Source organism: Schistocerca gregaria, chromosome 8 (genome assembly GCF_023897955.1).
Source record: "Schistocerca gregaria isolate iqSchGreg1 chromosome 8, iqSchGreg1.2, whole genome shotgun sequence".
Taxonomy (NCBI): domain Eukaryota; kingdom Metazoa; phylum Arthropoda; class Insecta; order Orthoptera; family Acrididae; genus Schistocerca; species Schistocerca gregaria.
The window spans coordinates 363,400,747-363,418,739 of record NC_064927.1 but is presented as its reverse complement, the minus strand read 5'-3'; the positions used below and the strand labels follow the sequence as shown (position 1 = coordinate 363,418,739).

At 43.2% G+C, this 17,993-nt stretch overlaps 1 protein-coding gene across 1 annotated transcript in view; it reads left to right on the top strand.

Moving 5' to 3' along the window:
- The window catches only part of LOC126285190 (odorant receptor Or2-like), a 137,668-nt gene that overhangs the window by 112,588 nt on the left and 7,087 nt on the right, over positions 1-17,993 (top strand). Inside the window, exon 8 of the mRNA XM_049984497.1 lies at positions 8,363-8,518. Within this exon, the coding sequence (XP_049840454.1) occupies positions 8,363-8,518 (156 nt within the window). The remainder of the gene's footprint in view (positions 1-8,362; positions 8,519-17,993) is intronic.

Here is a 17,993-nt window from a genome sequence, read left to right as displayed (position 1 = left end):
AACCGTTTCGAGAAAAGTAATCTTCCTGTGACTATGCCATATAAAGTTGAATTAAGCGACGTTAAATTGGATGTTCTAATGGAAGAGAAATGGAAGAGGAATAATGCATCAGCTACGTATAGACGACTGTTACCTTTTGGATTTGGACGCAAGATTCTGGTGGAATTTTTAATAAAATGGAGATATGCGACTACTTCATGTCAAACCACGACCTCTTCAGGGCAAGGAGACTGTCAGGGAAACAGTAATATGTTTCTGCACAACGATAACACAGTTGGAATATACTGCCTAAGTGGCTGACCTCCAACTGTAAAGATATACAGAAATTTATATGCCAAAGCCACTCATGTATAACAGTAGATAAGAGAGTTTTGCATATTTCCTATGTAGAAAAATACCGCCCAGTTTGAATGCTATCATTTACCAAAAATTCGTTTCGGTATGTCATACCGTTTAGGAGATATGAGGGATCTTACAAATATTTTCCCTCCACCCTATCATTTGCACACATGACCGGAAGTGAGTGCACTTCCAACAATCCATGTCCCGAGAGTGGTGATAGATCTCACCTCAAGATGAAAGAAAAAATAAATATGTTATTCGTGGTGGTATGTGCCGTCTATGCAACTAAATGAAGTCAGTTTGTTTGTTGCCATACGTTTCGCTTCATTTATTTGGGAAGCATCATCAGTGGCCTGAAATACATGTTTCTTTTTATATATACGATAAGCGTATTATCTACTAGATATGATCTGTTGATATATTACATTTTGTCGGGTTTTTTAGGTTAGAAGCAACTTTTGTAGCACAAGTTCCATAAAATGATGTATCTTTCATTTTACTTACGATTTCCAGCGTTGCTAACACATATATGTGTTTCTGGAGATGTATTTGTTGGTCTTCATGCTCCAGTTAGCCGAATCACGTGTTGTTTAGCCATTTGTCACATCACATTTCACTTTCACTTTCACTGCCATTTGGCGATCACCATATGTGTGCTTGCTGCGTGTAGTGTTGCCAACTGTTGTTATGTGTTGTCTTTTGTTTCAGTTGTGTTTTGTGGTTTTCACTTGTTGTGTGTGCAATCCTCACCACTTTTTTTTCCTTTAATCTGTGGGTTCATGTGTTTGTCTGTGAGTATGTGTGTGTGTACGGGGGGGGGGGGGGGGGGGGGGGGGGTTGGAGGGAGAGAGAGAGAGAAGAGGGGAAGGATATTCATTAAGTTTATCCTGGTTGCACTTCAGTTTGTTATTGTTTTGGTGGCTAGCATGATCAGCGAGTTATTGTTTATATGGATTTGGTCATTGAGTACCTTCTTTTCCATTGCAATGGCTGTTTGTATGTGAAAGTTTTCTTGCAATGTCAGGAGGTTTTTGTTGTGATTATTCACTCTGATAACTGTCATGTCACAAATTATGTTGGATGGTTCATGTCCATGTTTTATCAGGTGTTTGGCAAAGGTAGAATGACTGTTCTCATATTTCCAACTTCTTATATGTTCTTTATGATGACTATATCGAAAATTGTGTTTTCTATGTAGTTGATGAATATGTTTGCTAGTGTTCCTTACAAGAAGATGGGCTCCCAATGGCATCCCCAATTTCAGGAACACTAGCAAACATATTAATCAACTACATAGAAAACACAATTTTCGATATAGTCATCATAAAGGAAGGATACAAAATTGTTTACTGGTACAGATACGTAGATGACATAATCTGTATGGTAGATGAACCAACAGAGAAAATTGATAAACTTCATACAGATATAAACAACATACATAAAAATATTCAATTTACCATAGAAAAAGAAACACAAAAGCAAATACATTTCTTGGATATAACAATGAAGAGAGAGAACAATAAACACACATTTGACAACTTCAGAAAGCCTACAGCCACAGACATAATCATACATGCTTCATCCAACCACCCACAAAATCAAAACTTAGCGGCCTTACGACACATGTTACACAGGCTAAATAACATCCCACTCAGCAAAGAAAATTATGAAAAAGAGTTACAAACAATACAACTTGTAGCTACTAACAATGGTTACAGCACCCATATAGTACAAAAAACTCAATGAAAAAATTAAAACACATCTAAAGAAAAATCAAATCAAGCAGAGATTACAGAACCCCACAAACACTACAGCACACACAGAAACACAAAACAATAACACTCATGACATGAATAACAGGAAAAAATGGTATACTCTCACATACAAACACAAAACAACACACAAGATAGCAAATATATTAAAGAAACATGGATTACAAATAGCTTACAGAACAAGAAACACACTCCAATCACATTTACAAACAACAGAAAAACCAGACAAATACCAAGGAGCAGGTACAGGGTGTTTCAAAAATGACCGGTATATTTGAAACGGCAATACAAACTAAATGAGCAGCGATAGAAATACACCGTTTTTTGCAATATGCTTGGGACAACAGTACATTTTCAGGCGGACAAACTTACGAAATTGCAGTAGTTACAATTGTCAACAACAGATGGCGCTGCGGTCTGGGAAACTCTATAGTACGATGTTTTCCACATATCCACCATGCGTAGCAATAATATTGCGTAGTCTCTGAATGAAATTACCTGAAACCTTTGACAACGTGTCTGGCGCAATGGCTTCACATGCAGATGAGATGTACTGCTTCAGCTGTTCTATTGTTTCTGGATTCTGGCGGTACACCTGGTCTTTCAAGTGTCCCCACAGAAAGAAGTCACAGGGGTTCATGTCTGGCGAATAGGGAGGCCAATCCACGCCGCCTCCTGTATGTTTCGGTTAGCCCGAAGCAATCACACGATCATCGAAATATTCACTCAGGAAATTAATGACGTCGGCCGTGCGATGTGGCCAGGCACCATCTTGCATAAACCACGAGGTGTTCGCAGTGTCGTCTAAGGCAGTTTGTACCGCCACAAATTCATGAAGAATGTCCAGATAGCGTGATGCAGTAATCGTTTCGGATCTGAAAAATGGGCCAGTGATTCCTTTGGAAGAAATGGCGGCCCAGACCAGTACTTTTGAGGATGTAGGGACGATGGGACTGCAACATGGGGCTTTTCGGTTCCCCATATGCGCCAGTTCTGTTTATTGACGAAGCCGTCCAGGTAAAAATAAGCTTCGTCAGTAAACCAAATGCTGCCCACATGCATAACGCCGTCATCAATCCTGTGGACAATATCGTTAGCGAATGTCTCTCGTGCAGCAATGGTAGTGGCGCTGAGGGGTTGCCGCGTTTGAATTTTGTATGGATAGAGGTGTAAACTCTGGCGCATGAGACGATACGTGGACGTTTGCGTCATTTGGACCGCAGCTGCAACATGGCGAATGGAAACCCGTGGCCGCTGTTGGATCACCTGCTGCACTAGCTGCGCGTTGCCCTCTGTGGTTGCCGTACGCAGTCGCCCTAGCTTTCCAGCACGTTCATCATTCACGTTTCCAGTCCGTTGAAATTTTTCAAACAGATCCTTTATTGTATCGCTTTTCGGTCCTTTGGTTACATTAAACCTCCGTTGAAAACTTCATCTTGTTGCAACAACGCTGTGTTCTAGGCGGTGGAATTCCAACACCAGAAAAATCCTCTGTTCTAAGGAATAAACCATGTTGTCCACAGCACACTTGCACGTTGTGAACAGCACACGCTTACAGCAGAAAGACGACGTACAGAATGGCGCACCCACAGACTGCGTTGTCTTCTATATCTTTCACATCACTTGCAGCGCCATCTGTTGTTGAAAATTGTAACTACTGTAATTTCGAAAGTTTGTCCGCCTGAAAATGTACTGTTGTCCCAAGCATATTGCAACAAACGGTGTATTTCTATCGCTGCTCGTTTAGTTTTTAATGCCGTTTCAAATATACCGGTCATTTTTGAAACACCCTGTATATACCAGCTAGAGTGCCAAGAATGTAAAGCAGTATATCTGGGGATGACAAGCAGGAACTTTAAAACTAGGTATAAAGAACATATAAGAAGATGGAAATATGAGAACAGTCATTCTACCTTTGCCAAACACCTGATAAAACATGGTCATGAACCATCCAACATAATTTGTGACATGACAGTTATCAGAGTGAATAATCACAACAAAAACCTCCTGACATTGCAAGAAAACTTTCACATACAAACAGCCATTGCAATGGAAAAGAAGGTACTCAATGACCAAATCCATATAAACAATAACTCGCTGATCATGCTAGCCACCAAAACAATAACAAACTGAAGTGCAACCAGGATAAACTTAATGAATATCCTTCCCCTCTTCTCTCTCTCTCTCCCTCCAACCCCCCCCCCCCCCCCCCCGTACACACACACATACTCACAGACAAACACATGAACCCACAGATTAAAGGGAAAAGAAAGTGGTGAGGATTGCACACACAACAAGTGAAAACCACAAAACACAACAGAAACAAAAGACAACACATAACAACAGTTGGCAACACTACACGCAGCAAGCACACATATGGTGATCGCCAAATGGCAGTGAAAGTGAAAGTGAAATGTGATGTGACAAATGGCTAAACAACACGTGATTCGGCTAACTGGAGCATGAAGACCAACAAATACATCTCCAGAAACACATATATGTGTTAGCAACGCTGGAAATCGTAAGTAAAATGAAAGATACATCATTTTATGGAACTTGTGCTACAAAAGTTGCTTCTAACCTAAAAAACCCGACAAAATGTAATATATCAACAGATCATATCTAGTAGATAATACGCTTATTGTATATATAAAAAGAAACATGTATTTCAGGCCACTGATGATGCTTCCCAAATAAATAAAGCGAAACGCGTATGGCAACAAACAAACTGACTTCATTTAGTTGCATAGACGGTACATACCTCCACGAATTTTGAAGCAACTAAAGGATAAGACGGAAAACAGTTAAAAATGACGATAAATATGTTATCTTCATTCAGTACGCAGGAATATGTCATCTGACGCATAGTCTCCCCTGTTTTCAGTGAAAACTATTCGAATTATGTAAAATATCTTACTAAATATAGAAACATCACAATAAATATGACCATCAAAGAAATGAGAGGCCAATTCGTCATGAAGCTAATGAATGAGGCTATGAGGTGTGTTAGAATCAATTTTTTTAGCTAAAGTTGTTGTTGTGGTGTTCAGTCCTGAGACTGGTTTTTATGCAGCTCTCCATGCTACTCTATCTTGTGCAAGCTTCTTCATCTCCCAGTACCTACTGCAACCTACATTCTTCTGAATCTGCTAACTGTATTCATCTCTTGGTCTCCCTCTACGATTTTTACCCTCCACTCTGCCCTCCAATACTAAATTGGTGATCCCTTGATGCCTCAGAACATGTCCTACCAACCGATTCCTTCTTCTGGTCAAGTTGTGCCACAAACTTCTGTTCTCCACAATCCTATTCAATACTTCCTCATTAGTTATGTGATCTACCCATCTAATCTTCAGCATTCTTCTGTAGCACCACATTTCAAAAGCTTCTATTCTCTTCTTGTCTAAACTATTTATCGTCCATGTTCCACATCCATACATGGCTACACTCCATACAAATACTTTCAGAAACGTCTTCCTGACACTTAAATCTATATTTGATGTTAACAAATTTCTCTTCTTCAGGAACGCTTTCCTTGCCATTGCCAGTCTACATTTTATATCCTGTCTACTTCGACCATTATCAGTTACTTTGCTCCGCAAATAGCAAAAATCCTTTACTACTTTAAGTGTCTTATTTCTTAATCTAACTCCGTCAGCATCACCCAGCTTCATTCAACTACATTCCATTATCCTCGTTTTGCTTTTGTTGATGTTAATCTTATACCCTCCTTTCAAGACACTGTCCATTCCGTTCAACTGCTCTTCCAAGCCCTTTGCTGTCTGTGACAGAATTACAATGTCATCGGCGAACCTCAAAGTTTTTATTTCTTCTCCCTGGATTTTAATACCTACTCCAAATTTTTCTTTTGTTTCCTTCACTGCTTGCTCAATATACAGATTGAATAACATCGGGGACAGGCTATAACCCTGTCTCACTCCCTTCCCAACTACTGCTTCACTTTCATGCCCCTCGACTCTTATAACTGCCATCTGGTTTCTGCACAAATTGTAAATAGCCTTTCGATATATCTGTTCCTACTGTGTAGCCAAGGCAGGTGAGTTTATTTCTTTCACAACAGACGAAGCTCACAGCTCAGTAGGCGACGGATGACTGAGGCAGCCGCCCGTTCGGGTAAACTCACTCCGCATTGAGAACGAAAATGTATTTGTGCTCACGGGCCACGTAATCGTTTACGAGCTCTATCGTCTGGGCTGGGAGCATTTGTACTCCGGAGCTGAGTGTGGTTTGACAAGAGGTAGGATCCTGTCACGTAGTCACCTGTGGAAACGCTGTTTTGTGCTACAGTATGTAGCGAGCCAGTCAATTACTGAAGGCAAAACGCAACGTTGCAGACTGCAGTACCAGCACTAACGCAGCGTCCAGTGGCTGGTCCGCATAGCTCTTGGGCAGTTGCAAAGGCTTGCCTGATACTCGTATTGCAACAGTATCTGTCACAAACCACAGAGTAGAAATATCTCTGGAGTGAGCTTTGCTTTATATGCATGTTGTCAACAGCAGACTGGAATTGTCATATGATCTCGGGACGACGCTGTTTTGTTTAAGCCCAATTCGTACTGGCCATCACGTCACGGTGCAACGGTTCACGGCACACGAAAATATGTCGTAATATCGTAATGCATTTGAAATGACGCCATTCACACAGGCCGTCAACGGTCCGTCACGCCACATCATGGTACGTCGAGGTTTCTCGGGAAGAAAGTTTTGACGTTGCAGTCGTCCGTTAATGGCATAAGTTAACCTATTTTCGCTGCTCTCACTCGTGTTATAGAAGTGGATTTCGAGCTGTTGTGTCTTTTTAATCTTTTGCGGTTTTTCCCATTTACCGTTCATTCCCATTCACTGTCAGATATCTGAAAGCAAAAAAAAAAAAAAAAAATATTTGGCTTCTACAATAACAGAAAAATACTGACGCCCACAATGTATGGCACATAAGTTAACGAAGATATATTTTAATTAAATAACGTTTTAAGTGAAAAGGTCACCTTTAATAATGTGAAAAATACAGTTGTTTACGACGTTACTAGTTATATAAGGAAGAAAACAGCATGGATAAGGTACACAGGCTCCATTTATTTCCTTATTGGTATTGTTTGAGGTGTTTGTAAACAATTTTCCTTGAATGAATGTCGAGGGTTTGAAATTTTGTTTACGTCTCAACATTTTAACAAACAAAACTGATCAAGAACATCCATTATAAAATTTTCTTTGTCCATTATTAAACTTTGTCATTATTAGTTCCTCAATTCCAATGCTGTACTCTGAATGCCGGCCGCGGTGGTCTCGCGGTTCTACGCGCGCAGTCCGGAACCGTGCGAGTGTTACGGTCGCAGGTTCGAATCCTGCCTCGGGCATGGATGTGTGTAATGTCCTTAGGTTAGTTAGGTTTAAGTAGTTCTAAGTTCTAGGGGACTAATGACCACGGCAGTGGAGTCCCATAGTGCTCAGAGCATTTTTTTTTTTTTTTTTTTGTTCTCTGAATTTTTGTCACATCACTTTTGCCATTCGGTACCGTGTTAAGCGAATTGACTTGATGTGGCATAAGGAACAGTGTGAACGCATGCTGACGTCACGGTGCCGTTATGTGATGCCCCTTCATTTTCCTCTTCAGAATTATTCCAGGTACCAAGTTGCAAAATTTTATGGTGTCTATAAAACGCCTGTGCCGCATCCACAGCTCCTGCGAACGGAGTCTGTCTGTATAAGCGATAGAATGACATTCAAAATTGCTAGGACGCATTAGGAACAAACTTCATCCGTCCGGAGATCATGTGATCACGGTGGCAATGTAAGTTGACAACATAAAATCAATTCTCCGCATCAGAATGCCCGCTACAGAAATATTTCCACACTATGTCACAAAACCACATCTAGTTTAAAGTATTCTAAAACTTCAAAGCATTTACGTATGTCATATATGTTCTTCCGTTTCCGTTTCTTCGCTTTTTCTGGATTAATTTCTTATTCATTCTCTACTCTCTTACATATTCGTCTTGTTAGTTTTTTCAGAGACTATATTATCAAATATCTAACAGAAGCATTTTACTTTACTCGCCGTCAGTGTTAAAATTTCATATCAGTGCGCCAATAAACCTTTGTTTTACGAAGACATGTTTCCAATCTGTGAATGTTCTCGTTTTATTGCAACTTGAGTCGTAGGTTATTTTTGAAGTCTCAGTGTCTAACAGGCGGCTCCCTGTTTGCAGCTCTTATTGTTCCTGTTTCAGAGCGAGAGCCTCCAGTTCTCGGCATACAGTTGCAACTGGCCAGAAACAGACGCTAGATTCAGGAAGACGCTCAGAATCTGTCTGGCACGCATGCAGAGACCCATCAGCCTCACGGCCTGCAAATTTTACAAGCTGTCTCGGGAAACTTTCCTGTTGGTGAGTACCGAGTCTTATATGGTATTATTTGACGATTACGCCAGCATGTGTGTGAGGGGAGTGCAAAGATTTGCATTGGTGGGTGGGGTTCCAGTGGGTATACTTGAGAGACACGATGTGCCTTATCATTTAATAGCATCACCTAGACGAAAATCTGTGAGGATTAATTTCGCGTAGAACGCAAAACGGTCCTAGGAGACACTATGTAACAAATATTGCGAGCAGAATTATGTGAACGACGGTGTCTCCTACAGTGAGTCCCTTCGGATAAGGAAACGATGGTCGTTACAAATATTCCTGGCGATACGATCTCGAATGATCACTGGTTCGCAGGAAGGAAGGAAGAAAGGAAGGAAAGTTGCAGGGTGACGATTTAACGTCCCGTCGACGACGTAACTGTATGCTGTATCCAAGATCCTGTTTGGGCATATGTTAACGGTAAACAAATGTCATTCTAGAGTAAACTGTCGTTGTTTAATGATTATTACAGCAAAATCCTATGTCAAGGATGTGTGAGAGATTCTAAGCTTTTTCCACTTTCTTGAGCACTATATCTCATTCATTCTCGTTAGGTGATGACCCAGCTTTTTCAGACGGGCCAAGAGCACTACACGGAGAATTCAAAAGAGTGTAGTATCGCCAGCTGCGCGCGAGCGCGCGCGTGTGTGTTTGTGTTTGTGTGTGTGTTTGTGTGTGTGTGTGTGTGTGTGTGTGTGTGTGTGTGTGTGTCTAAAATAATTTACAGAGTATTTATGTCGCTCTCCGACGTCTGACTCATCAGTCGGCAAGACTCAACGTAGCCAGGAGCACCTCCGAAGATGTCCAACACAGCTCTGGACGAAACGCCAGGAACCGAAAAGTTTCTTCGATCACGACCATACAACCCAGAAGACTCATCAGCAACTGTGCCATCCGGTCCTGAAAACCTTCACTGTATGAGCTAATGTTTTTATTTTATTTTCTCTATTAATATTTTCCTGTAATGTAAAACTCATTGTGGCCTGCGTGCCGAGTAGGACCATCGCTTCAGCAAAGGTTGTTTGTTCCTGTGGAACGTCCTGACAACAAGCCCACTATGGACTGCTATGCATAAACACTAGGCACCGCAGAAGACAGATCTTCTGTTAACTGTTGGTTGCCATCTGGAGCGTCGGCTCTAGGCTGGAAGCTCTTCCTGGAACTGGCATTCAACTGGTAATGACGTGAATTCTCTTCTACTCCTTTCCCCTCGGACTTTGTCCCGACACCGAAATTAATATTTTGCAGCCTCATAGGCTGCCACAGGTTCACCAATTTGTATTCCGTCTACTGAATACAGAGAGTTTATTTACTTTGAGCCAGCTCTTTCATTGGAAAAACTGTTTTCAGATGCCCACATCCCCGCTATTCCGACCAGGCCCCTGCCCACCAGTGCAGCAGTGTAGTGGGCTTGAGCGTAGTGTGGGCAGTAACCACTGTTGTGATAAGAATGGATAGCATGAAAGTATTTTTTGTTGATGTTTGTAGGGGAGCGATTGCTAAGATGAACCACTTTAGACATTTTATTTACACTCCTGGAAATTGAAATAAGAACACCGTGAATTCATTGTCCCAGGAAGGGGAAACTTTATTGACGCATTCCTGGGGTCAGATACATCACATGATCACACTGACAGAACCACAGGCACATAGACACAGGCAACAGAGCATGCACAATGTCGGCACTAGTACAGTGTATATCCACCTTTTGCAGCAATGCAGGCTGCTATTCTCCCATGGAGACGATCGTAGAGATGCTCGATGTAGTCGTGTGGAACGGCTTGCCATGCCATTTCCACCTGGCGCCTCAGTTAGACCAGCGTTCGTGCTGGACGTGCAGACCGCGTGAGACGACGCTTCATCCAGTCCCAAACATGCTCAATGGGGGACATATCCGGAGATCTTGCTGGCCAGGGTAGTTGACTTACACCTTCTAGAGCACGTTGGGTGGCACGGGATACATGCGGACGTGCTTTGTCCTGTTGGAACAGCAAGTTCCCTTGCCGGTCTAGGAATGGTAGAACGATGGGTTCGATGACGGTTTGGATGTACCGTGCACTTTTCAGTGTCCCCTCGACGATCACCAGAGGTGTACGGCCAGTTTAGGAGATCGCTCCCCACACCACGATGCCGGGTGTTGGCCCTGTGTGCCTCGGTCGTATGCAGTCCTGATTGTGGCGCTCACCTGAACGGCGCCAAACACGCATACGACCATCATTGGCACCAAGGCAGAAGCGACTCTCATCGCTGAAGACGACACGTCTCCATTCGTCCCTCCATTCACGCCTGTCGCGACACCACTGGAGGCGGGCTGCACGATGTTGGGGCGTGAGCGGAAGACGGCCTAACGGTGTGCGGGACCGTAGCCCAGCTTCATGGAGACGGTTGCGAATGGTCCTCGCCGATACCCCAGGAGCAACAGTGTCCCTTATTTGCTGGGAAATGGCGGTGCTGTCCCCTACGGCACTGCGTAGGATCCTATGGTTTTGGCGTGCATCCGTGCGTCGCTGCGGTCCGGTCCCAGGTCGACGGGCACGTGCACCTTCCGCCGACCACTGGCGACAACATCGATGTACTGTGGAGACCTCACGCCCCACGTGTTGAGCAATTCGGCGGTACGTCCACCCGGCCTCCCGCATGCCCACTATACGCCCTCTCTCAAACTCCGTCAACTGCACATACGGTTCACGTCCACGCTGTCGCGGCATGCTACCAGTGTTAAAGACTGCGATGGAGCTCCGTATGCCACGGCAAACTGGCTGACACTGACGGCGGCGGTGCACAAATGGTGCGCAGCTAGCGCCATTCGACGGCCAACACCGCGGTTCCTGGTGTGTCCGCTGTGCCGTGCGTGTGATCATTGCTTGTACAGCCCTCTCGCAGTGTCCGGAGCAAGTATGGTGGGTCTGACACACCGGTGTCAATGTGTTCTTTTTTCCATTTCCAGGAGTGTATTATAGCCTAAACAGTAAGTTACAAAAATACACTGCCATTGGAAAGCTAGTAAAGCCTTTTAGAATTTCCAGTTCACACAATATTAATTCTTGCAACAGTGCATATAGAGTACATGAAATGATAACGTTTATAGATCAATAACACAAGCGGTTCTGAGGTACCAGCTATCGAGCGATGCTGGAACACTCATATTGTACGTGGTGTAGTCTTCATGGTCGGCAATACAGGTGCTGACTGTGGTATCCAGCTGATCGTACAGATAGCAGATACTGTCCTGGGATACATTATGCCACGCATGTTCGACCAGTTCACATAATTATGTAAGAGTTGTTGGCTGCCGAGTAGCACGAGTCACTTCTCGTTACATCATATCCCACACGTGCTCGATTGGATTCAAGTCCGGAGATCGTGCTGGCCACAGAAGCTGCTGCAAGTCTTACAGAGGACGTTGATCTTCACGGGCAGTATGTCGATGAGCATTATCCTGCTGGAACAACACATCACCTTCCTGATGCAGGAACGCCAAAAGACCGGGTGTAAAAACGTACTGCGTGTACAGACCGCTAGTTAACGTCCTCTCCAGAAGCAGCAAAGGTGAACGAGAGTTGTAGTTTATCGCACCACAGGCCATAAGGCCTGTGTCTCTTGGACGAATGCAGTCTACGAGACAGAGCTCACGAGGTCTATGTCGCACGCGCAAATCACCATCACTTGCGCCTATGCAGAATCTCTTTTCATCGCTAAAGACCACAGCGCACCATTCCCTCTTCCAAGAGATATGATGGGACCAGTCGCGTCGTGCATAGCGATGCTGAAGCGCGAATTGAAGACAGGATAGAGATGTGTGTGCCCGTAGTCCCACTACGAATAACTGGTTCGGAACAGTTTGTGTTGACACGTCTGGGCTCACAAGTCCTCTTCTGTGTGTTATGATATCTGTATGATCTGCCATAGCTGCTCTCACGTTATGATTATCGCGGCGGGCGTCTGTCCCGTGTAGAGGTCCAGAAAATCGTCTACTCGTGTAAGAATGTTTACATGACAACTGATACCAGCATCGTTGCAAAACAGACACAGCACGACCAACTTGTGTGGAAACTCTCCGAAAGGACGATCCCGCCTTTCAGAAGGCTACAATATGGCCGCTTCAAATACGCTCAGTTGGCTGTAGGAAGCACGAGTGCGTCTCCGTGGCATGGTTGCCTGCTTGCTTAACACGTTTACACCTTATTGTGCCTTCTGACTGTCAGCATTCAGCTATTACGTTATGTTTTGGAGGATCACTTTGAAACCATTATCAGTACATCTACTATCTCCCAGCTGGCACATGCAGTCGTCAGAGCAAAATCGACGTTGTTTTTCACGATGTACTACTATTTTTCGGCAGTATCTAAGCAATCCCACCTTCAACTGCACGATATTGTTCCTGGTATATGATTTAAGGATGGACACATTTAGCCCACTTTTTGCCTGCCGTGGCTATTGCTGCACTGAAATTAGGAACCAATTTATTTCTCCATGCATTATCGAAGGGAAGTTTACGTTCGACATCATCTCTTTAAGTGTAAGAAAATGCTCTTCCAAATCGTTTTCAAGTTCGTTGGGAAGTGGCTTGTAATCAAATTGCGTGCTTATGGAATATCGTCTCAATGATGTGATTACAATCCTGATTTCCTGTCAGAGAGCTCGCAACTCATAATAATTGACGGAAAATCATCGAGATACCATCTTAGTATACAACATAATTAATTTCGTAAGAAGCTACAAGTGGTACAAATTAGAAATTGGTCTTTACCAGTGGGTGCCTAAATTTTACCACCCTGAGCTTAAAGATAGGCACTAGTCTAAGATGCAGGTAATATTCAATGTTTTAGGACTCACGCAAATATTTTCAGGCATTGCAATAGAACTATTCACTCTTTTCCCAACCACTGCATATTTTTCATGATCTACAATTTTCATCTCATGCATCTGATCATTTATTCTATTCGATCTTCCTCGCACAATTCGCTATATCATTGTTCTGTTTTACGAATGAATTTTTGTAGGGGCTTCCCCGCAGTCTCCAAACACTTCATTTTTACAACACTGGGTGAATTTATAATTTCCCTCCGATTCGGTGATATTTTTTGGATGGACACATTTAGCTCACTTTTGGCGTGCCAAAGCTTCTGCTGCACTGAAATTATCAATCAATGTACACTACTGACCATTAAAATTGCTACACCACGAAGATGACGTGCTACAAACGCGAAATTTGACCGACAGGAAGAAGATGCTGTGATATGCAAATGATTAGCTTTTCAGAGCATTGACACAAGGTTGGCGCCAGTGGCGACACCTTCAACGTGCTGACATGAGGAGAGTTTCCAACCGATTTATCATACACTAACAACAGTTGACCGGCGTTGCGTGGTGAAACGTTGTTGTGATGCCCCTTGTAAGGAGGAGAAATGCGTACCATCACGTATCCGACTTTGATAAAGGTCGGATTGTAGCAGATCGCGATTGCGGTTTATCTTATCGCAACATTGCTGCTCGCGTTGGTCGGGATTCAATGACTGTTAGCAAAATATGAGAATCGGTGGGCTGAGGAGGGTAATACGGAACGCCTTGCTGGATCCTAACGGCCTCGTATCACTAGCAGTCGAGAAGACAGGCACCTTATCCGCATGGCTGTAACGGATCGTGCAGCCACGTCTCGATCCCTGAGTCAAGAGATGGGGACGTTTGCAAGACAACAACCATCTGAACGAACAGTTCGACTATGTTTGCAGCACCATGGACTATCAGCTCGGAGACCATGGATGCGGTTACTCTTGACGCTGCATCACAGATAGGAGCGCCTGCGATGGTGTACTCAACGACGAACCTGGGTGCACGAATGGCAAAACGTCATTTTTTCGGATGAATCCAGGTTCTGTTTACAGCATCATGATGGTCGCATCCGTGTTTGGCGACATCGCGGTGAACGCACATTAGAAGCGTGTATTCGTCATCGCCATACTGGCGCATCACCTGGCGTGATGGTATGGGGTGCCATTGGTTACATGTCTCGGTCACCTCTTGTTCCCATTGACGGCACTTTGAACAGTGGACGCTACATTTCAGATTTGTTACGACCCGTGGCTCTACCCTTCATTCGATCCCTGCGAAACTCTACATTTCAACAGGATAATGCAGGACCGCATGTTGCAGGTCCTGCACGGGCCTTTCTGGATACAGAAAATGTTCGACTGCTGCCCTGGTCACCCCATTCTCCAGATTTCTCACCAATTGAAAACGTCTGGTCAATGGTGGCCGAGCAGCTGGCTCATCACAATACGCCAGTCACTATTCTTGATGAACTGTGGTATCATGTTGAAGCTGCATGGGCAACTATACCTGTGCACGCCATCCAAGCTCTCTTTGACTGAATGCCCAGGCGTATCAAGGCCGTTATTACGGCCAGAGGTGGTTGTTCTGGGTACTGATTTCTCAGGATCTATGCACCCAAATTGCGTGAAAATGTAATCACATGTCAGTTCTAGTATAATATATTTGTCCAATGAATACCTGTTTATCATCTGCATTTCTTCTTGGTGTAGCAATTTTAATGGCCAGTAGTTTATTTCTCTAAGCAATACCGTAGGGAAGTGTACGATCGACATGCGTTAGCCTAACATCATCTCTTAAAGTGAGAGAAAATGCTCTTCCAATTCGTTTTCAAGTTCGCTGGAAAACACTTTTCTGCAGGCAAATAATTTTATGTTCCTATTTGCATTTCTGTTTTCGTTTTCAGCATGCCTTTCGGTTGCCCGCTTAGGTACATATTACATAAATGCAAATTCATTTAATGCCTGATCCACATTTGATATACCTTTACATTCAAACATAGTTTATCTGAGCTCCATTTTCCATAATTTCTTTCTACTGTCGTTTATCGTCTAGTAAAGTCATCATAAGATCAAAAAGTGTGAGGTCATCCTTTAAACTTTGGTTACGTAATAAATGAGTCAAAACGAAAGGCCGTAAATTCAACTAAATATCAAGGAATTTCAATTATGAACAACTGAAATTGGAAAGAACACATTGAAAATGTTGCGAGGAAGGCAAACCAACGACTGGGTTTTACTGACAGAACACTTAGAAGATGCAACAGGTCTACAAAAGAGACGGCCTACACTACACTTGCCAGTCCTCTTTTGGAGTACTGCTACGCGGTCTGGCGCCCTTATCAGATACTCTTAACGGAGTACATTAAGTTCAAAGGAGAGGAGCACATTTGGTATTATGGAGAAATAGGGGAGAGAGTGTCACTGATATGATACAGGATTTGGGATGGACATCATTAAAACGAAGGCTTTTTCATTGCGTAGGAATCTTCCCAAGAAATTTCAGTCACCAGCTTTCTGCTCTGAATGCGAAAATATTTTATTACCGCCCTTCTACATAGGGAGAAATGATCATCATAATAAAATACGGGAAATCAGAGCTCGCACGGAAAGATGTAGGTGTTTCTTTTTGCCGAGTGGTGTTAAAGACTGGTATAGCTTGCATTTGTTTGAAATATTGCATTATTACAGAAAATGGGAAAAGAGATCAGTGCCATTTTAATAAGAATGCCGACAGAAGCGAGCAGCAAACACTTGGCATCGGAGTTGTTCAGCATTGCTGAGACCATACTGTTGCTGTTGCCGTGAGTCGTGGCTTAAGGTATTCGTGTACGTGCTGCCTGCAAGACCTGCCCCCACTTGGTCTACACGGTAGTTTCTCGCTGTCGTCGCTGAACACTGCAGAATGGCATCAGCGCCAGTCTGGCAATATTTTTTCGATGTAACATAGCAATAAAAAGAGGAATGCAAATGTGCTAACAGTAATAAATTAAAGGATCGTCTGCTGTCTGTGTCTACATAACATACACTTATCTACTTGTAGTCCTTGAAAACGGACAAATTAACATGAAAAACAGAGTTCTTCAACTTCAGTGTTCACCCATTAGCACAGATTATTCGTGAGGCCTAAATAGTTGCCACCCTTGCTTTTAATTTCACCAAAGGCTGTTTTGACTTTCCTGTATTCTGAGTTAGTCGTTCCGACAATGATTTCTTTTCCGATTTCTACACATTTTTCATGCAACAATTTCGTCTGAACTTGCCTGCACTTCGGTTTATTTTATTCCTCAGTGACTTGTATTTCTGTATTCCTGAGTTTTCCTGAAAAGTGGTTTCTTCGCAATTACCTTCTTTGTATCTATGTGTTTCTTTCCATCTTCTATGATTTCCCTTTTTAGAGATGACCATTTCTCTTCAACGGTACTGCCTACTGAGCTGTTCCGTTTTGCTGTATCTATAGCCTTAAAGAAATTCAGGCGTATCCCGTTACTCCTCAGTACTCCGGTACCCACTTCTTTGCTCATTGATTCTTCCTGACTAATCTCTTAAAAATTCAGCCTACTCTTCATCACTACTACATTGTGGTCTGTGTCTATATCTGCTCCTGGGTACACCTTACAATACAGTATCTGATTTCAGATTCTGTGTCTGACGATGGTGTAATCTAACTGAAATCTTCCCGTATCACTCGACCTTTCCCAAGTACACCTCTTCCTCTTGTGACTCCTGAGTAGAGTACGCATTATTACTAGCTGAAATTTATTTACAGAACTCAATCAGTCTTTCTTCTCTCTCATTCCTTGTCCCAAGCCCATATTCTCCCTAACATTTTCTTCTACTCCTTCCCCTACAACTGCATTCCAGTCCCCCATGGGTATTAGATTTTCGTCTCCCTTTACATACTGAATTACACTCTCAATATCCTCATGTACTTTCATAATCTCATCATCTTCACCTTGCGACGTCGGCATGTATACTTGAATTATCGTTGTCGACGTTGATTTGCTGTAGATTCTGATAGGAACAACGGTTCACAGTAATACACCCTGTGACCTACCTTCCTATTCATAACGAATCATATTCCCATTATGCCATTTTCTGCTGGTGTTGATGTCACCCTATACTCATCTGACCAGAAATTCTTGTTTTCCTTCCATTTCTCCTCACTGAACCCTACTACGTCTAGATTGAGCCTTTGCATTTCCCTTTTCAGATTTTCTGGCTTCCCTATCACGTTAAGCTTCTGACATTCCACGCCCCGACTCGTTGAACGTTACCCTTTCGTTGGTAATTCAGTCTTTTTCTCGTAGTCACCTGCACCTTCGCAGTCCCTCCGGAGATTCGAGAAGGGAACTATTCCGAAATCTTTTTCCAATGCATAGATCATAATGACACTCTTTCAAGTACAGATGTGCTATGGATCCACGTTATGTTTCTTTAATGCAGTGGTTTCCATTTCCTTCTGCATCCTGATGCCATTGATCATTGCTGATTCTTCCGCCTTTAGGGACAGTTTCCCACCCCAAGGACAAGAGAGTACCCTGAACCTCTGTCCGCTCCTCCACACTCTCTGACAAGGCCGTTGGCAGAATTAGGATGACTTCTTCTGCCGTAAGCCTTCGGCCACC